The 22,147-nt window shown below is 39.7% G+C and overlaps 2 protein-coding genes across 2 annotated transcripts in view; both read right to left on the bottom strand.

Moving 5' to 3' along the window:
- Window positions 1-624: 624 nt before the first annotated feature.
- Window positions 625-11,180, bottom strand: CCT2 (chaperonin containing TCP1 subunit 2). The gene is made up of 16 exons (XM_084205637.1): window positions 11,070-11,180; window positions 10,267-10,341; window positions 9,748-9,813; window positions 9,538-9,649; window positions 8,639-8,715; window positions 7,796-7,908; window positions 7,051-7,253; window positions 6,754-6,854; window positions 6,546-6,673; window positions 6,030-6,133; window positions 4,382-4,501; window positions 3,697-3,825; window positions 3,508-3,611; window positions 2,405-2,504; window positions 1,567-1,708; window positions 625-940 (listed from the first exon to the last, which is right to left on the bottom strand). The coding sequence occupies exons 1-16, from the start codon at window positions 11,070-11,072 to the stop codon at window positions 910-912; spliced, it is 1,608 nt and encodes a 535-aa protein (XP_084061763.1). The 5' UTR covers window positions 11,073-11,180; the 3' UTR covers window positions 625-909.
- A 1,608-nt stretch (window positions 11,181-12,788) lies between these two features.
- The window catches only part of FRS2 (fibroblast growth factor receptor substrate 2), a 52,632-nt gene continuing 43,273 nt past the window's right edge, over window positions 12,789-22,147 (bottom strand). The window contains exon 7 of the mRNA XM_084205345.1: window positions 12,789-20,359. Within this exon, the coding sequence (XP_084061471.1) occupies window positions 19,409-20,359 (951 nt within the window). The 3' untranslated portion in view covers window positions 12,789-19,408. The remainder of the gene's footprint in view (window positions 20,360-22,147) is intronic.

The raw sequence follows: 22,147 nt of genomic DNA, 5'->3' as shown, positions 1-22,147 counted from the left end.
GGCACCATTCTGGGAACCCACACAGACAGGGTCCCTGCTTGTCTGTGCTCAGAGTCCTCACACATCTGCATGCAGACTGCTGCAGGCATCACAGGCTTCCTTCCAACCTAGGCACAAAGAAACCCGTCCAGTCAAGAAACATGTTGCCTTTGCAGTAATGAACAGAATAGGAAAGTGACTATAAAGACAGGATTCAACAGACATAAAAGGGGTGGGGCAGAGAGGGCAGGAAGTGAATGTTATGGAGCCCGGCATATTTTCTGCTAAGTGTCCACAATTCTTAGTGTTCGTAAAGTCAGCCCAATACCTTATAGATCAACACTCAGACTGCTTGGTCCAGAATGTTGCTCTCTCTCCCAAACTGCACATCCCTCTCGACTCCCCTGAGCAGAATGCAAAATTTGTGGTGTAAAAAGCTGGAAGATCACCTAGTTGCAGTTCTGGATATTGACTGAGGTTCCTCATACACTCTCTCTCTTCCATCATCAAAAAAAAAAAAAAAAACAGCGAGCCACAAGGGCTTGGTCACTCCCCGAAGCAGCCAAGGCCTGAGGATGTGCACCACAGCTGTCCTCATGGATCTGCCCTTCCTGGTTCTACAGAAAGAAATACAACTTTGGGGAATCCGAACTATTTATTTTTATTTTTTTTATTTATGTGTATTTTAAGTGGAACCTGGAAGGAACAGAATGAATAAGGTTGTATAAAGCCCCTGGTTTATACACTCCTGTAAGTGAATTCTTTCACACAACACATAAAAGCTCCAGTAAGTAAAAACCAACTGAAGACAGTGCCATTGATGGAGATCTGTTTCTCTCAAGCTTCTGTTCCATACCTCACAAAAACAAGACCATTAAAAAAATTACTAGGTGAGATCTGGTCCACATATCCTCAGGTACTGAAGAAAATTTAACAGGGGCGATGGTCTGGTACACGTTTTCTAGGGAGAAAAAGAAAAATCAGAAAATTCCTACCATGCTGATGTCCACCAGCCCCTCCCAACCCACCCTTATTTTTAATCTTTAGTTTGTATTTTGTGTTCAGTGACAGCTCTATCTCACAGCACAAAAAACAGTACTACCACCACCACCTATGACCATGCTAAAAAAATCTTTTGATTCAAAAAGCAGTGGAAACTACCTGGTAGCAGGCCCACAAGGGATAAGCTGCCTATGAGTGGCAATTCTTCTCAAACCTTTTAAGAAATATGTTTCTGCTTTAGCTGCAGATTCTATCTCTGGACATTTCCTTATAATTCTTGCCAAAAGAAAAATGGAAGCATGATCCCTTACATTTTGGTCAGCCACTTGTGCAGATGTTTCATGGAGACCTAGGATTAACTAGGCATTACTCAGCCACAGTGATTTTAGTTTGCTGATGGCTCTAAAGGCCTGAGGATACTGCTAATGCAGTAAAATTATCTAATATGAACATCAGCATGTCACATGTCAGGTTCCCTTTCAAGTAAAGCATTTTTAGACCAAGACTTTTCTGCACCCTTACTCTTCCACAGAAGGAGGCTTACTCTAACCACTGTGACTGACCATGCAGATACTCTGATCATACCTTGGTGCTGCTTTAATGATGTCATCTACACGAAGAATCATTTCTGCTGCTTCAGCTGCACTCAGCAAAACTTGTCTCTTCACTTGGAAACTTTCTGTTACTCCCAAAACAGACATGTCCCCAATGACACCTTCTTTCATATCTGGAAGAAGAAATACATTAAGAGGTGTTTTTTTTGGTTTTGCTGTTTTAACTCAACATTTTTTTAAGGAAATTACAAGAAGCTGAGAGCATAGTAACTTACCTGTTCAAATGAACTACACTGATAGTTAGGGAAGTATTAAATAAAGTCCTCTACCTCAAGAGTCCTGATTTAAGCCTAATGTTGCAATTACATACAAACACTTGATGATAAAAACTTTATACACTGTGATGAGGAGACAAGATCCCAACAGGACTCTCAGCACTATGTCCTTAGGTACATTAACTTCAGGGTTCTTCTCCATAACTCTGTGGTTGTTGTTCAGTTGGGTTTTTTTGGGGGGTGGGGGGGAAGGGGCAAAGGGAAGGATGTTTGGTTCTTCTGAGTTTTTAGCTGGTTGCTGGTTTTAAAATAATGTTTTTGTTTTTAAGCCTCCTATAACTAGACTCAGTGTAAGGGAAGTGGTTTTTAGAGGTGAAAACCATCCATTTAACAAAGATTTTCATTCTACTGTCAAAAGCCTGGTAGAACAAAAGGAATGTAGTGCTGTACACCAAGTTCTATGCAAAGTAAACAAATCAACATACTCAGCTCTCCCTGCTGAATATATGACAGACATACATGAACAACTTTAATGAACCTAATGGACCTGGCCAAACAGCAATTCAAACACAGAAGTAAAACTGATCCCCTTACCCAGTCCATAGGTAGTCTTCCCTTCACTATGAGCAGCTCTGAGCTGAGCAACCAAATCAGCACTGTCATAGCCAGCATTATCAGCTATTATTGTTGGGATCTAAGAGGATAAACACAGGTTGTTTTTAATTAACAGAGGGATTGATTGCTAGCAAACACGAAACATATTTTGAAGTTATCAGTTTACAACTGAATTTCAAGAAGATGCTTCAGAAACATGCCAGATGATCTGTTACTGTCATAAGTAAAAGACCCAAACTACCTTTCTAAGAATTTCCAGACTCTGTTGTAAGAAAGTACCTATGAGGACAGAAGCATGTTAGCAATTTGTACGCTCATTTTATATGGACAGAAGCAAAAAAAGAATCTTGTCATTTTATCATTTCAGACAACAACTAGAGAAATGTTTTCGTTTACAAAGCACAAGTCTGCTGGTAAGCATTAACTACCTGACCATTCTGTTCACTGGTTCCATGACAGCAGGGCAAACTTGCATATGCTGACTGAAGAGGTAATGCCAAGTGTTATTATGCCCTTGAATTTAATTTTCTTGGGAGAAAGGTTTTCCCTAATTCAAATTGCAGAAAGGCAACTTTTTCTCAAACTGACAGTCTATTATCACAATTCTATTAATGTTTCTTGTGACACTCTCATCTCCTACTAAGATGCAATCTCCAATGCAAGACCAGAAACTTGTAGCTAGTACTACAGTATGAATACACCCAAAGAGCACTAGAGCATCAATGGAACACAAGGATTGTTTTTTTCTAAATCAGTTGTCAGCTACATAAAATGAGATTTTTATGTACTATTTCTGCAGCACTTTTAACTAGCAGGTAAGGTGAGCAAGAACCAATTAGAGGACGGTTAGCATATGAACATTTACAATTCTGTAACATGCAGGATTATTAAAACACCAGTACTTTTTTCCTAAGACAAGAAACCAATTTCCCCATTTGTTTATACAACATGTGTTGCTAAACTTCATTTTTTTACTTTGGAGAACCAAAATTTTCAAAGTGAAGCAAATATCTGATGTCACAAGCTAGTAAACTTCATGAAACTTTGTCTCATAGTCCAGCAATATAATTAAATAAACCTACCATTCGTAAAGCCTTAGCAAAGGACTCCATTGCAACAGACTCTTTGCCAGGTGTTCTGACAGCAAGTTCTGCAACAGCATTAGCCATCAGCATCTCTGAACAACCTATTCATTCAAGACACAGAGATGTTACATATCTAACCTTCAGTAATACCAAATGTGTGACATGTACAAAGAATCTGATATTCACCTCCACCATACACAGTTCTTGTGTCCTTTACAGTCTGGGCCAGGACACAGAGAGCATCATGCAGAGACCTCTCTGCTTCATCTAGAATCTGCTGTGTGGCTCCACGCAAAACTATAGTGCAAGCTTCACCTAGAAAGCACACGTGTAAAAGGATTAAAAAGAGAAACCAGGACACAAAAATGGGCTATCACAAAGCATTTACAATGGTTTTGCTATCACTGTGGTCAAGTTCTGTGTTACTTAATTTTGAGAGCAGAAGAAAGCATGATGAAATTTCAAAGACAGAATGAAATTATGTGCACAGTGCTATTGCTTTGGGTCCACAACACCTTATTTAATTTAACAGAAAATTAATATTGCCTCAAAACTCCTTGAAAAATTAGAGCATTGGTATTTATTAGAACAAGCTCTTTAAGTATGACATATTGCTACTTTTCTTGTCAACTGAATTTCCCAAAGCAGAAGCCTTGGTTCCCATCCTTTAAAATGATTATACATTCATTTACGTAACACGAAACATCTACAGTTTCAACCATGAAACTGTGCAGGATTTTTACTGAAAAGCAAGGCTTTAACAGAAACAGTTAAATCATTACACAATTCCTATGCCTCGCTGGAAACTGAACAGCATTAGCAGAGGGTTAACACAAATGTTACAATACACCATTAGTGATAAAACACTTACCCATTGCTACTCCAGAGAAGTGAATGAGTTTGTCTTCTCCAATCATGACTTCTTCAATAAGCTTGCAGCTTCCTAGTTTTACTAGCTCTGGGTGATCAAAGGTTGAAGCAATTTCACCACCTGCAAGTGTAAGACATAAAGAAATCAGAGCTCACAATGAAAGCATCCTTTCAGGCAAGGTCTAAGGTCTAATCAAGGGGGGTGGGGGGGTGTTTGAAAAAAATTGTCTTCTTAATTGCCCTAAAATAAATTTAAATTAACAATACTGATAACCCAAGACTGTCTCATATCAGCATGTGGTACCAGAAACCTTCAACCAATGCTGATAAATCCTTAAAATGCCCATGTTTTGTTTCACATCACAAGGACTAAAATGCTTGTGAGTTGTGGCTGGTAACAGAATAAACATTCATCTTTGCTAGCATTGAAATATCAATATGTTTCAAGTTTTCACAGTATTTACCAATTAAGTATTTATACAATACTAAATGAAGTCTCTTATGCTTTACAACTTGAGCTTGTGACTATATTCATTTTGCCTGCCTGATGATGGCTGAGAACCAGAGGCTAACATTCTCCTGCATGGCAAGTCTCATTCCATGCTGCAGAAGGAATACTGCGCACGATCTGTAAACTGCCATAACATAAACAAAACAAGTGCTAGAAAGACCAAAATGACAATAAACACAACATCGTTCTAGTTCTTGCTCCAGCTCTTTCCTCTTCCTATTAGAAAACTCTTTATATGTATGCATTCCCAATGCATGCTCAATTATCCTGCAGTAGCTTAAAGCACTGTGTAGTTGCAGCACCACAAGAAAAACCAAGACTTGTAGCGGAGAGTTTGTGTATATTAAAAACTTGTCCTTTTTTCAGCTATACTATTCAAGCCAGTGTGGTCTGATAAGGCCCATTTGCTCTGCATAGAAAGTCTGCTTTCAATTTGTTCCAGAATGTAAGCAATGTTCCTCTCAGTCATGCATTTGCCAGTGTCCATGTGCCTACTGACAGTTATAAGGAATTGCTACTTCAGTTTTGCTAAGATAAGCAAGTCAGTGTCATCCCCTTTCTCCTGTAAAGCAGATTCATCCTCCTGATCACTTTCAAAATCAACTATGATGTCCCAGTTCACCATCTATGACTTCAGCAATGAGAATTATCTGTAGCATTCCGGAGGTTTCATTTTCAGTAGTTACTAGAATCACATTTATGCTGATCACTACTCAAAACATCCAGGTTGTTCAGATAATTTGAGATCCACCTCAAGTCAAAAACTCAGCCCCACATTATTAACAAAGGATGACTCCTTAGTCTTCTCTATCATTACAGTCAAACAACAGCCATTTAAAACCAACTGTTACTACTAACTTGTGGAGTTTTTCTTTCTGTTGTTAAGTTTCATCTTTTCCTTAGAAAACAAACATATCAAAATCTTATCAATCAGGAACTTAACTGAAAACGTTTTTAAAATATGAAAGAAAATTATTAACTGGCATTAACTTGCTACATTATATCCCCTGTTTTGCATTATGATCCTTTATTCACAGATGCTGAAGAAGTATGCTTACGTAAGTTTAATGTTCACTAATGATCAAACAAATAATGTGCCCCCCCCCCCAAATTTCATACAACAAAATACTCCACACACCTGTGACAAGAGCCAGACGTTCAACACCTGCAAAGTCTGCATGTTCAATAGCCATGACACCAGCAGCTCCAAAGAGATGTTCAGGGTAGTTGTAGATCAGCTGTCTAAAATTACAACACATCTCACCATCACACAGAGAACAAATCTTTGAAAATAACACAGTAACAAAAGACACCACATTCTCAGTAGCACGGACAGCTGACAGATTTCTGAAAGCTACTAAAGCAGTAAATGGATGAGGCATCTGCCACACATGGAATGTTACAAAACACAGAAGCAAATGTAGTGACAGGAATATGCAAAGCTAAGGGGAAAAAAAAAACCAAACTGATTTTTTTTGAAATATCCTTTCTCTGAAGAAACACTATCACACTAAGCACAGGCAGCCATATGCTTTAAAGTCCAAGTCCTTTGATCCTAAGTGCCTGCCGGGCACTTAACTGCCTATTCTAGCAGAGTGAACCAGAACAACATGGAAAGTAACATAACTCTCCCTTTTTCCCAAGAAATATGTACCTGTTAATAAAGCAATTTATTCCATGTTTAAGAATACGATCCACTTTCTCCTTCATTTTTTCTTTTTCTGCCTGCTCTATTTCTGCCACTTTTGCTGTGGAGTCCACTCTAACACGAGAGCCAAAAATCTAAATCAAAGAGAAAAGAGCTCAGTCTCAAAATTCCATTTACAAAAACACAGTTTCTCCACAGCAGTTCTGTCACATACCTTAATCTTGTCTGTATCCATACCAGTATTTGCAATAAGAATCTTTGCATTTTCAATTCTTTTTGGCTGATTTACACCAATCTTCTTGTCAAGCAAAAAGCCTGTAGGAACAGAAAGGTCTTGTAAAACTTTGAATTAAAAAAGGAGAGCAACTATTAGTTATTACAAAATCCCCCATCTTCAGTATTCAGTTTAATAATAACATAACAGTGTTTCCTATAACAAATTTACATAGATGTGTAACCTTTAGCAGCTTTATTTCTCAAGTGCATACACAGTCAACACTCAAAGACTTACCTTCATCTAAGTAGGAATCAGCCAAACTTCCACCAAGTTTCTTAATGACATGGATAGCTTCCAAATTACCAGAACCTTTCAACCTAAGAACAGCTTCCACAGCTAGCTTGACAAAGTGATCCTTATGGTGAGTAAGTAATTTTGATGAAAGAGTTGTTCCCGCAATGTTCATCAAGTCTTCACGGAACTTCACTTCATCATTACTAAAATAAAGACAGCTCAGTTTTAGTGGAAAGTCTGAAAGCCTTAACTACCACTAGCTACCACCATGAGTCTTTGCACACACTTCTTCTAGCCTGTATCTACATGCACCATATCTTCTTTTGAAGAACATTGCACAGAACCCCTCCACTGTCCCAGAACACAACCTTCTACTTGAAATACAAGTTTTGTTAGGAGAATTTTTGCATTCAGCTTTAGAAAGTTTGTGCTCCTAAAGTGCTGGGCATGGGAAATAGTTATATTTAAAATGTGAGTACAAAATCTGAAATAACAACTCAGATCTTTGTTCCAGGGAGCAAATTACAGCTTGTATTTCATTTCTGCACATAAGTAATTCTGAAGCTTCTTTAACTCATTTGAAAAAACACCCAGTATCTTTTTTCTCAAATATTAAAATTCAGGAACTCAGCTTTCACACTGCTTTAATAAGAGTAAAGAATTTACCAATGGATGGTAATTGGCATTGACATTTTGATCTTGAGTAGTTTTTTATAAGGAGTTACAGCAAATGGCCATTACTAACCCATGATCCACAGCTGCTTTCAAAAGTGCCTCTCTTGAAGCCTTTGTGGCTGCTCTCCAGCCTGCAATGATGGTCTGAGGATGAATCTTCCTTGCAATCAGTAATTCTGCCTCCTGTTTAAATGACATCAATAATTATTTCCCCCCCAAAAAAGTATAGTGACACTAACTAGAAAAGACATGTTCATTTATGGATGCAACTTAAAGTGTAGTTGAAAAAAGCTATCTTTATTTTTCTGTGGAACTTGGCAAGCTGATAGATCATTCCTTAGGATGGTCTTGATCCCAGTGACTGGACCTGAGATGATCACTTTCTGACATAGCTCTGCAAGGAAGAATTACTCATTTCTCATATCTCTTTCATAGTAATTTCAGGTTTAGAGTTTGGCAGTGTAAATACTTCCACAAGCATAAAATCCACACAGAGTTTAAAGGAACAGTATGAATTCAGGCCTTGAGCAAAGAACAGAATTTAGCAAGATTTTTTTCCTATGGCAATGGATTTCAGAGGACTGAGCCTCACAACTAAGCAGCAACATTGCTCAACAACTGAGCAACATTGCTCAGTGCAATAGGCAGGAAGTGAGCTGGAAGAGTCAACTTAAAATACTTCAGCGTTTTTAAAAAATAATATAAGGAGTAATAGTCTAAAATAATACCCAAAAATATGATGATGTAATACCTAAGGGCTGTTTTTTTGCCCCCTATCAATTTAATCAGCAACAGAGCAAGCTATTCCTTTCTATGCTATGGGAGGCCTTTCCCAAACACAGGATAACACACCTCCTATTGGAGGCACCACAGAAGTACATTGACAAACATCTGAAAAAACAGAATACATCACCCTCAGTAATTCAGCTGCCAACACTGTGACAGACGTAGTTCCATCGCCAACTTCATCATCTTGAACCTTTGACATATCTGAAGAAGGAAAACATTATTAATGCTATTTTTCTCATGCATTAATTTGGACAAGAAAAACAGACCTTACTCCTGGTGCAAAGAGGAAACTCTAAAAAAAAAACCCAGAAAAACAAGAGACGCAAATGAAATTCGGCATCGCTCAAATTCCTGCTCTTCATTTGTAACCCAGACATCACTTTCAGCCTGGTGATGCTCGGGATGCTCCCTTCTGTTCCCCATCCTAACAATGGTTATCAAAAGGACAGCTGGATAGAAGATCTAAGGTACAGATACGGGATCACAGACTATAATAACCAGGTCTGCTGCATGAACTGCTGATAAACTGGGATGCAGCAAACACAAAATCATTAGGAAACCTGACACCCAACAGATCAGGCTCCTGCTTGTCAGCAGTAGTGGACCATTGGTACAGTCACTCACAACAGTGAACTCTGTGCTGAAGTACAGTGCTCACTGAGTGACAGAGATTTAAATCTGGGAGAAGCAGAGAGAACTTCTGCTATTGCAAAGATTTCTATTCTGAATTTTCCCACTGCAAAAAAAGGCATATACAGCTGTCTTTTGTCCCTTCTGACTCTTGGGACAAAGCACGGTTAAGGGAAAAGAAAATAAAAAAACAGTTCTGAAGAGCAGCACACACCACAATTTTACTTTTGCAGAATGCCACAACTCTTGCAGTACCCTGCCCTTCTTACTTCAGGATTTCTGCTCCCTCTCCCTTCAATTTTTCACAGTATTTCAAGAACACTTTTCTAAGAACAAATAAAAACACCACAACAGAGTTACAAATTAAGAAAAATCAAGCATTTAAGAACTCACCAACCAAAACCTTGGCAGCTGGATTGTCAACTCCAATAGCTTTCAGGATGGTTGCACCATCGTTGGTAACTGTGACAGAGCTGTCTCTCCCGGTACTTAAAAGAATCTTGTCCTACAAGACGCAAGATTTAGCATACTGCTTGAAAAGGCACTGTGACTATTAAAGCCAAATTAATGGCCATGACTACTGAGAGCCTGCAGCTGTCTTACCATGCCTTTAGGCCCCAGGGTGCTCTTGACTAGGTCGCCAATGGCAATGGCACCAACAAAGGATGACTGAAATGAAAATAAATATACCTCAGGGAACAATTTTCTTGTACAAGAATTATACATTATCACATAGCTTTTGACATTTTGACCAACCTTTCTATCCCTTTCAATGGAGGCTTAACTGAACTTAAGGCAAAATTCTTAACTACTAAATTTTGATAACCAGATCAAATAAACTTAAATCTCCCAGAAACCATAAGTCTGTCTCAAAGCCAGAAGAAATGCCACCCAATAAACACCAATCTTCTGAGCTCCAGTAAAGGTACTTTGGTTCTGACAATGAAGAGTCTCTCTAATTTTTAGTATAAACAAAACTCCTTTCTGTTCACAGACATGCAAAAAAAAAAGCCAGTTAAAGACAGAAGTTTCATATCATGATATAGTGAAAGTATTTTTAGTAGTAGAAGACAAGGTTTAATTACCTCAAGTACTACCAGCTTCTTAGAGAATTAAACTTACCAACCGAGCTGTTTCTGCCTTCTCTTCATCTGCACCTGCCTTGAAAATGTTCACAGGAGCAAGGGAAATGGATGCCTAAAACACAGTTAATGTAAGAATATTGTATAGCTTCAATAAAACCACGTGTTCTAACCATAACAACTTAAACAATGTATTTTTTAAAATAAAAATTACTTCTACACCCCATATATATATATAAGAAACAGTCAAGGTTCTTAAAAACCTGTCCTGCAATCTCACAGCCCTGCGAAGGATTACAAGCCCGAGTGCAGCTGCTGGCAGACTGCAGCGCACACACGGCCCTGACCAGCACATCCTTTCATGGCCTGAGTGCTGCTCTGCCAACCAGCCGGCCCTTCCCTACAGCCCGAGGGCAGGCACAACCAGCAGAACCAAAACAAGTCTATTCACTGGCCATACTGAGCCCTTTAGCATTTTGATACCTGAGGCGAACTCGCCCTTCTTTTTCTTTTTTCTCAAATCAATGCAAATTAATCCCAGCGGTAACCAATACCCGCTTTTAAGGACCAACATTTGCAGAGCACACAAAGCCTTAAACGAACGAGGATGAAACACCCGAACACAGCACCAGAGTTCTCAGAGTCGCCCCGCCCCGGCTCCAGAACCTTCGGGGCCGCCCCGCGGCCCGCAGCCCCCAGCACAGCGCGCCGAAACGCAGGGCGCGGCCTCCAGGCCTCGCGCTCCCGCCCGCCCGCGTGAAGCGCAGCCCCGCCGGCCTCGCCGCACCCCGGCCCGGCCCGGCCTGCCCTGGGCCAAGCCGCCGCCAGCGCCCCGCCGCTCACCATGGTGCCTGTGCCGCCGGGAGCCGCCGCCCGCCCGCCCCTCCTTCAGCAGAGAACTAGCGCCGCGCCGCAGCCCCACGAGCTCCCCCGGAATGGCGTCACAGCGGAGGCGCTTCCGGCGGCGCGCGGCCTGCTGGGAGCCGCAGTCCGGCCCCGCGCCCGGCGCCCTCAGCGGCCGCGGCACCGCCTCTCGGGCTGGGGCGGGCTCTGAGGCTTGGAGCCCTGCTGGGAATAAATTCCTAACGCTGGGCGGAGAGGCGCTGGTTGCCCAGAGAAGGCGTGCGTGCCTCATCCCTGGCAGTGTCCAAGGCCAGGTTGGATGGCACTCTGAGCGTCCTGGCCGAGCGGAAGGTGTCCCCGCCCATGGCAGGGGGTTTGGAGCTAGGTGATTGTTAAGGTCCCTTCCAACCCAAAGCTATTTTATGACTCTGCGTGATATTCCATCCCCGATGGCTGCTCTTAGACCACGGCTCCAGTTACAAGCCGTGACCAGGAGATGCCCGGCGCAATCCCACTCAATACGCTCTGCAATTCAATACAGAAAAATTGGTGACTGTTCCCCTGGCAGCTTTGCCACTGTGAGACAACACTTAAACTTTGCTTTGTCACTGCTTTTCCTCTATACAAACCCAAACCCAACCTGTATTATTTTGTGTGACTCATCTACAAAAAATAATTCCAGCTGGTATCCCTCTGCTTGCTGCTAGGTACTAAACTCTTGGGATATATGGAAAGTTGTTTGTTCTAGATTTAAACTGGCCAGAGACAGAAATCCATCCCAATGGAGACAGCAAAAAAGAACATGACTAAAATTCCGCCAACTCTCACCTGTATTGCTTATTTTGTCAATACCTGGTTAGTATAGTTCTTGAATATGTTAGGCCTTTCATCCTGTTTTCTTCACAGAGTTATATACACTTCCCTCCATAACCCTGTTCTGAAACTAGACTACTGATTTAATTTTTTTAACTTTTTCTTTTAATTAATTCAATAAATATCTTTAGCTTTCGTCATAGTTACACCAAAAACTAAGTTTTTGCTAGGGCAAATAATACAACTAAAACAATGTAAACAGCTTCTCTCAGAATCACAGCTTTCATAAAGATGTGCATTCATTTTAATTCACGTTTGCTGCTACTGTGGTGAGTTGGGAGAAAAAATATTTTTAAATGCTTCAGACTTATCCAAGTAATGGCCTTTGAAAGATCCAATGCTCACAGAAAAACTACAGCAAATTAGTAAATTGGATTTAAGGGGCTTTTGACCATTGCTAAGCTATGCTTTACAATGTGTAAAGGTGGTGCCACCACAATAGGAAGAACACAGCAGCAGCACTGGTTCTGGGCTCCCACCTCTCCCGGCTGTGCCGTGCCCTCACCTCTCTTGTGCCAAGGGCAATTTTTTAAGTTGCACTGTATGTGAAGAAAAAAATGCCTCATTAAAAAAAAATCTCAATCTACATGCATGACACAGATGTGACAGAAAACCAGCAGAAATGAAACAAAACTCTTGGAGATGAATTTACAGACTTCAGATCACCATGATCAGTTTTGGGTTTTTTTTACTACTGAGTAATGAGTGGAATAGGGAGGACGGCAGAGAGAGGTACATGAAGCAATGATTCAAAGAAAAGCAAAAAAGATTATACAAATGAAACACAATACAGTGACACTAACTGCAAACTACTGAAGTAACCCACAGACAACTTTTAATGTAAAATCAATAGTTTATTGCCATGCTACAATTTTTTTTTTCCAAATGAAGTTGGCACTGGTAAGGGGAAAAATGTACATAACACATTTTTTTAAAAATGCACATTTGGTAAGCTTTCTCTATAACAACAGCTTAAAAGAAGTGAAATTATTTTTTTTTTTTTAAGATTAATGTGGAATGGCATAAAAATACACTCTTTCTGCATAGTATAAGAAATACGGAATGTTTGTAAAAACAAATTCACTGAACAGGGAAAATTACTTGAAATTTTATAAACAATTTGGCAATGGTACTCCCACTGTTTAGACTTTTTTATATAAAAGAAATAAAAATCTAGAAAGCTACCTTTATACAAAGTTGCTATATTTATGCCTTTAAGTAGGAAAAAACATTTTATAATGCAAATTAGGACATACAATAATCTTACAATATGATACAATGTAATGACAAGAAAGGAACATACAACATAATATTTTGGCCTTTGTAGAAATGTCTATTTCTGCATTTAATAAATGCATTTGTGGCACACTGGTGACTACTGTATCACTCCTACCAGTCAGCTTTGACGCTAGTGCGGTGCGCAGCTGGCCTGCGGTTTGGCCGGGACACAGACTGCTTTCCAGGAGACCAAAGGTGATGCTGCAATGAGGCGAGACGTGAGAAAGGCAACGTGCCTGCTGGTCGAGCCATCTGGACTGTGGGACACCATACAACACTCTTTCCTATCATACCAGAGCATTTCTTATACATTCAGTTATTAAGTACCAAAGTCTTACAAGTGAGAACATCCGTGTTTGCGATTTGGCAAAATTTCAAAATACAAAGTTAGTACCAAATATATAATATATTATATATAAAATGTGGGTGTATGATATACACACATATTCCAATGCAAAAAAACCTGCATTATTATGGAGTTAAATTCACTGACATCCATTCCTAAATAACATTACCATTAAAAAACAGGTGTAATCCTGATCTTTCACACATTTTAGAATCACTTCCTCTTTCATACACAACAACTATGACTAAGAAATCAAAATTCCCATAATTATCTGAACTCTGACCACAACAAATAGGATTTGGTTTTCAGTACATGTAATTAAATATATTTATATTTTTACATCTTTTTAGACCATTCCTGAAGAACTTGACCAAGCAGGTCCTCAGGTGTAACAGAGCTGTTACACCAGCAGTACTTGATCTTGCAGGAGCACATCCAGTGGCCCTTGAAGTCAACAGGAATAATTTCTTTGTCTTCAAAGGACACTGCATGCAGACCAAACAAGCTCTGGAAGGGTCACCCCACTAAAAAGGAAGATTTCCTGATGATATCAAAGCTCCTTGTCAGACTTCCTTTCCAAATGCCAAGGGGAAGGACCGGAGCAAAGGACACTCTGGGCTCTCTGGGTGGCTTGGCAGGCGGTGCTGGGGACAGCAGTACACTGCACAGCCCCAGCTCTGGGGACTGGCAGGGTGAGCTTCATGGCACCTTTCATACGAAGGCTTCTCACAGAAAGCAGGGAGCTGCTTCCCCCACACTCCTCACTTGGCAATTCGGTCACTACAGGTCTCAGACATGAGCTCTGGCTGGGACCCAAGGCATTTAGTACTTTGTACAGACACATAGGAAGACGGTCCCTGTTCTGAAGGGCTTGAGACTATTTTTTAATGATAGTTTTTACATAATCTCCTTTCTATATACACATATTTGCTACATAAAATAGAATTACATCAAAGTAATGGATATAGCGGAAAACATTGTCACAATATATGTATATTACCACACTAAATAATTACTAAAACTGCAAGAAAAATTTCAAAAATGCCCTTCATAATGTATAAAAATATAGAAATGTCCAACACTTGTTTCATCAACCTTATTTCTCAAATTCTCTTTCTACCTGTACACCTACATACTTCCAAACAAAATACTGCGTTAATCTGGAGCAAACACCGTGTTAGGAAAATATCCTCATAAGACATCTGACAGACTTACTCACATACCTTACAGCACAGCACAAGAAATAATGTATACATGGTCAGAGTTGCAGATGCTAAGTTGCTCTTTTTTTTCCTTCTGATTCACTCATTTTGTCCAAAAGAGGAAGTAATTCCTAAAGATCGTGAAAGAACCTCAACATGACTTCCTTTTCCATAATTTTCTGTAAGAAGGACATCAGCAAACCTGACTCCATCTTAACGCAGTTTTTTGTGGAGGAATTTCTTCTGGATTTCTTTTTTCTTGGAGTGTATATGAATTAAAAATAAAGATATAATAAATGAACTTAGGTTTATATTAAGTAAATACTGTCAAATATAAATGCCTGAATTGCTACCTCAAGGAAGAGATGGGAAAGATCAAATCATTAAATTCCAAAAACACCTAACTCTATCTATCACAATGAAGGACCAGACTCCTTTAGGGAAACAGGAGAATTTCAGATTTAAGTCCACTACTAGTCCCTACTCCATTAGTTTCATCTTATTTGCAGCCATTAAATAAATTAGTACAGTGCAGAAATGGAATTTCACCATTGATCTCACCTTACATGAAGCGAGGAATACTGCTTAAAAATAAGACGCCCAAATCAGATACATCATTGTATGCTCAGACTACTGACATGAATCAGAATTTCCACTCTTACTTCACCGACAGCGAATAAGAACAATCTGCTCTCTCTTGAATGTCTCTCATTGAGAAGCGGGTAAACATAAAACAAAAACAAGAACAGATTTTGAGCCAATACACGTTATAAAACCAGCAAAATCAACTGCTGATCTGTCACCTATAAAAAGCAGCCCTGTTTTGACATTGGTTTGGACTTTGTACACTTTACGCATTTCTGTGATCCTTTTTACACCCACACGTACATTTTCTAGAAAAGCTCTGAAGACTTTAATAGGAATAGTACTTAAATGCACATCATCAGATTCAATGCCTGTTAAACGCAGAACATACTTCTTGGGGGAAACAAAAGATGTTCTAACGAGTGTCACGGTTTTCAGAATGGTCTTTTTCAAGATTGTTTTAGGAAGCTGGCAAAAAACACCACAAAAATTAAAACAATTGGTCCTCCTTCTGACAAGATTTTGAGGAAAATATTATTTTCCTGATATAACAATGGAATAAATTCTCATTCCCTGTATTTTAAGCACAATATTATGTACTTTTGGTCACTTTTCTGTGTTCTTTAACAACTCAGTTTCCTTGTTTAAAATATACAGTAATGTATGTCTTTCCCAAATCATTGCACTAAAGGAATACCTACAGTTAAAGGCTTCCCCTTGTCAAATGTGTTTGAAGGGCAGCAACCAACTGCACATTATGGATGAAAAGTAGAATTGGATGGAGATGCTACCATTTTTACAGGATCTAGTTTATGTAAACTTAACATGCCACATTTACTAAAGAAAATGGTTATGTATTTCTAGTTTCTCAGTCTATACACCTGTGGGCCCAAAATAAATATGATCTAAATACCATGGAGATTTCAGCTGAAAACTGAATCCTAGATTACAGACACTAAATCTAACATCACAGTCTTTAAAAGAGACTGAATTGAAAAAATATTTACCAAGTCTCAAAGGGTAAAGTGCATTGCAACTGCATCTACTTCAAGGGGCAGAAAATAAGGAATGCTAAAGATGAGTAGTGTGGGTGACAGGGACTACCCAGCATGTTTGCAGCGTACACAAAACGAGAAAGCATTATCCCACCTGTGAAATGTAACAGGTTAAAAAGTAGTCCTGGAAAATATGTCATCAGACTTCTTAATATAATTAAGGCTATGGACAGTTGAAATTTCAGTGTGTTCTCAATTCTGGGGACCAGAGCTAAGAAAACATTGTGAAACTTGCAACAATGTAAAAAATTTGCTCAGACCATTCTTTTTATCTGAGACTATTCAGAATAAATGCATAGGACAGTGCACTGGAACTAAGGAGGGATATGGCTGGTTGCTGAAATTTCAGCAGGTCACTTATGATCTACCAAAGCCCCTGCTTCCCTATTTAGTAGTTAAGAATATTATTACTTCCCTGCCTCACAGGTGTGTTTTAAGGGTCCAGTTAATTAGTCCAAACTATACAGATGAGGACCATATATTGCTAAGCAACTAGCTAGATCAAACAGATTTGCCTCAAAACACATGCAGCTCACAAATTTAAGTGAGCTATATGCTGAGAACAAGAATCACACCAAAATTATTAACCCAGTAAGTATATTGCAATACGTGGTTATTTCTCTTCAGTACAGACCAGGAGGTCCATAAGGTGAGGCAATGGCAAAGATGTGAGGGAGCAGTTACAGAATCACAGAATGACAGAATTAGTAGGCTTGGCAAAGACCTCTGAGATCACTGAAGCCAACCTATGACCAAACACCACCTTGTCAACAAGACCACGGCACCAACTGCCATGTCCAGTCTTTCCTTGAACACCTCCAGGGACAATGACTCCACCAGCTCCCTGGGCAGCCCATTCCAATGCCTAATCAGCCTTTCTGTGAAGAATTTCTTGCTAACATCTACCTGGCACAGCTTAAGCCCATGTCCTCTTGTCCTGCTGCTGGCTAACTGGGAGAAGAGACCAACGCCCCACCTGGCTACAACCTTTAAAATGCCCACCTCTAGGTAGTCTTTACCTTCTTGAGTACCAAGGTCTCCTCGCAAGTCAGCAAGTCTATGACAAGAGTATGCAGAAGCTGACCATGAAATAATTAGTAAGATTTTTTATTTAAAAAAATCTCTTTTAAGTTCCTCACAATGGTCTCAATGACTCCTGTCTTTTACTTCAGCAAATTATGTTCTTTGTCCCTCTGGTATTTCAGTACCATACAGTCTGTAAAGAATAATGAAAGCCAGAGTGAAAAAATGGCCTGATGCCACCTATTGGTATGGCAAGAGACATATTTCAGGTGCTGCTACTACTGCTCCACTACTAAATGAGAGAAGACCAAAGAAAAAAGTTGTAGGAACAGAAATACACACCAATTTAAAAGACAGAAAATAATTGTAGTTTGGTTTTTATAAAACTTCAATTCAAATATTGCATGGAGACCCTTAATGCTTTTTCAGATCTCCAAATGGCTTTTCTTGCATGTTTTTCCTCACAGTTCAAGGGTTATTTTACATCATACCAGTTCACACAAGTGTCAGTTCCTTTGCAATCACAGGCTCAAGAGCAATCTCTTCTGCTGCTAGTACCAAGGTGCACCTGCAATACTGCCAGAATTCTAAGATTATTCAGAGTATTAATAAACAAAACAGAAAAAAAAAAAACACGTCTAAGGGTGCCTCTGGCATATTCAACAAACAATATTCTACCTGGATGTACCTGTAACACTGAGCAGCCATCATTGTAACCAAATTCACCAACTGCAAAAGGAAAACAAGTATGCTCATAGATAATACTACCTTCAGATAATTTACTACGTATCTTTTTAAATTAAAGTACACTATCACCTATGGATGTACATTGCTAGAATGTACAACTTCCTATAAAGAACTATCAAGTCCAGTACCCTGCCTCCCATGTAACCTGTGTTAGATGCTTTAGAGGAAGACAATAACTGCATAATAAACCTTTCCAGTTGTGCAATAATGCATGCTGCTGGAGAGCTGGGATATTTCTGTCAGGCATAAAAAAGTAGAACACTGGACGAAGACAACCATTTGACCTTCAAGAGTCTTGCTTTGTCAAATGCAGAGAGTAAGACAAATACATAGATGATCCTGAACAATTAAAGCTATGTACAAAATTATGACTTTTAAAACAAGACATTATGGAACAAATAAAAAGAAAACACACAAATGCAAAGAAAAGAAGGCACACTGAACTAAGAAATGACAAGAGAGCCTTAATTCACACAGCCCACCTGTGAATTCCTTCACAAAAGACCCCAAAACTCTAATGAGAGTAAAATTTTTGTCAGATTTCAGAGGGAATTTGATATGTCACTTGGAATTCTATTCCAACGGAAGGAGCTTAAGGTTGGTTTTTGATGTGTTTATAGCTCTGATCAACAATCATCAATGGACCTCTCAAATATCACACAAGTTAAGAAAACTGTCAGGAATTAGAGGCCTTCTTGTCCACAGACAAAAACGGTGTGGTGTTTATATTCCTTGAGATGAACCAATATATTCTGTGTATGTCAAACTGCGTGAATTAACATATTACACACAATTCATTCTGGAGGAACCACTTCAATGAGGAATGAACGTCAGATATGTATATTGAAAGATTAGATTTACCTGCTAATAATGCACATATCAAGAGGCTTTAAAAAGTGTTATAAATGCCATTAATGAGTATAGGCACCAGACCAGAATATTTATAAATTCAAAACTGGCATGTCACTCAGACTCTAATCAATTAAAAGAGGCACTGTGAAAGGTGGTGATGCTGCTATGCAGTAATTACTTCTACTGTAGAATGAAATAGTGTTAGCTAAAATGAATACTTGCTCTACATTAATTCCCTTTAGTAAGACAAGTACATGAAGTATGCAGAAAAAGTTCTATTAGTCTATAAAAGGCGTTAGTGTTAAGAAATGCAAAGTACTCGCATCTTCAATTTTATAAACTTCACAAAAGGTGCAAATGATTCAATGCTCCCCAGGCTCACATAGGCAGGTCAGTACTGTTATGTCTAGTTTTCCTAGAAGTACCGTCATCTCGGGGCAGTGCTTTTTGCAAGCTTGACATAGCAGCAGTTCTTTCAATGTCTATCACAGCATACAGCTCTGTGCGCCTGGTTGGAGTTTGCGGAAGTGGAGTGGTAGGGGTTTTTGGAGTCTGAGGGTTGTCAGAGTCACTACCACCTTCCAAGTCAACCTGTATATAGTTGAGCTGCCTGTGTTCTAAACTTGGACGCCTAATGTCAAAGTTAAAGACTGTTGGGGTACAGTCCCGACGTCGTGTAAATTCTACTTTATGAGCACTTGCTGGTACTGTTACATTCTCTGTATTGACATAGTTATGCATTAGATCTAGGTTGTTGTGGTAGCCATTCAGAGACGGGGTCTTTGGTCCTAAACTGTCGTCTTCATCTCTGCTCAGCTTCCGGGCTTCCCAAACAGGAGGCAAGGATGGCAAGTTCTCGTAGTTCAGCAGCGCAGTTCTCCTCTGAGCAGAGTTGTTAATGTTCTGGGTGTCTGAGGTACTGGTTGATGTCAAGCGACCTCTCCTGACCCCTGAGGCACTAGGGATTGATAACCTATTTATATTTTCATACACCAATTTATTACCAGATGGTGTCTCTCTACGTTCATCACTGTCGTACCCAGTGTCCCATTCAGTGTTGTTTGTGCTGCTGCCACTAACTTGATCTCTCCCAAGCTGTTCCAGTTTCTCTCTTTCCATTAACTGCCTTTGAACAGGTGTTGGTCCTAAAACAAACTTCACTCCTTCAGGCTCCAGGAGAACCTGAGCATCTCTGTCATCAGTACACATCTGATCTTCTTTCGTTTTAGTTGTTTCAGTGTTTGAAAGCTTTGATTCCAGTGGCACATGCACACTTGATCGATTTTTTCTTTCCTCTTGGACTCCAGTAGTGTTTACATACGTGTGCACCTAAAAGGGAAAGAAAAAAGAAGAAATTCAAACACTATTTTGCCTTCCCCTCCCCCTCCAAATTTATTAGCTTCTTAATTCCCCACTTTTCCAATAAAAAAGAAAGACGTGTGATGGCAGATGTTTAAGAGCAAAAGTCACCTCTCTTGCATTTTGCTGAACTGAAGTCAGTTTTAGGTTTTTTCCCCTCAAATTTTGTTATTAATTATGTTAATGTTCCTCTAATGAAAAAACAATTTATATCTTACACTGATAATTATTTTTATTTGATGTTTTAGCTCAGTTGTGCTCTAGTTCTACAGTTTGGCTCTAATCAAGGCCACCTTGGGCTGCTCCAGCCTAGCTCATAACTTTACCTAAGCAGATCACTGAGAGCTCTACTTTATTGTCCCTTACCAGTGACCAGCAATTACTTGGGCTAAGTTTATGTTCATAACTTCCACACTGCAAGGAAATCTACTGTCCATACAAGGAAAAAAAAACCCAACCAAAAAGAAAACCACAGAGAGATCTAAGAAAACCCTCGGTCTCTTGCCTTGTGTACTAGTCCAGGAACAAAAAGAGAGGTTGGGTCTACAGGAAGAACTATCCCTTCTTTCTTCAAGAGCCAACAGCCTCCTAAGAACAGGAACTCATAGGAAAATATACAATATATTCCATATGAAGTGTGGCACTCAGATTTAAAAAGAAGGAGGAGTTGGCACTGTACGTCACTAAGAAAGGTGGAGATACCCTCCTAGGTTATAACTCTCCAATTTCCACAGTGGATCAATACAAGGCTGAATGGGAACGACTGGATTCCTTCTCTAAATTTTAATTCTATGTCTGGATACCCAAACAGCAAAAGTAGTATTTTACAGCAGCAGTCAGGTAGCTTGCCAATCTCTCTGTCAAGCTCTTCCAGCTGAATTGTCATTTACCAGATCACTTGACTCCTGCACTGATTTTTTTAAACTCACTTATTATTCAGTAACTCCAATAATAACACCTGAGCTCTTCTGTGAGGGCTCCTAACAAATCCTTTCCCAGAAGACAGTTCACAGCCCTCTGCTCTGGCTACCTTCTCTGGTTTCCAAAACTGTTTCCTGTCACACATGAAAGTCTTCCTAAACCACATGACATTTATAAATTTGACTGTCATTTTCATCAGCAACCTGAATGATGAGAGAGAAGATACCCTGACAGTTTTCAGTTTATCCAGACTGGCAGGGTTTCCACTGTGAGGGACCTCTGCAGCCTAGAGAACCGACTGCAGAGAAACCTTATGAAGTTTAGCAACAGCAAATAGAAAATCCAGTGCTTGGTATGAAACAACACCGACAGTAAAGGCTAGATACCAAATGACTGAAAACAGCCTTGCAGCAAAACTTCAGGTGGATGGTGAGTTGAATGTGAGTCAGCAGTCTGCTCTTGGAGCAATGAAAACCAAACATGCACTGGTTTGTGCTAGCAATAGCACAGCCAGTAAGTTAAGAAAAATCACTATTACCATCAATTCAGCTCTCACAAGACTGAACCTGAGCTCCTGAGTACACGACAGATAGCACCATACTGAGGCCAGTCCAGTGGAGGGCCATGACTAGAGAGGAGCTGGAGCACATGACACACAAGGAGAAGCTGAGGACACCATCTTAGTTCCATTTTAAGAGAATGCAGGGAATCACCTAATAGCTGTTTTCAACTACCTAACAGATAAAGCAAAAACAGAGCCAGACTGTTTTTGGGCGTGTTCAGCAAAAGGCCAAGGGACAACCAACACAAGATGTAACAGGCAAAAATCTGGTAACA

This window comes from Fringilla coelebs (assembly GCF_963513975.1).
Source record: "Fringilla coelebs genome assembly, chromosome: 5".
In the NCBI taxonomy this organism is placed as follows: domain Eukaryota; kingdom Metazoa; phylum Chordata; class Aves; order Passeriformes; family Fringillidae; genus Fringilla; species Fringilla coelebs.
The sequence above is the reverse complement of the archived record's forward strand: the minus strand, read 5'-3'. Positions and strand labels throughout refer to the sequence as shown.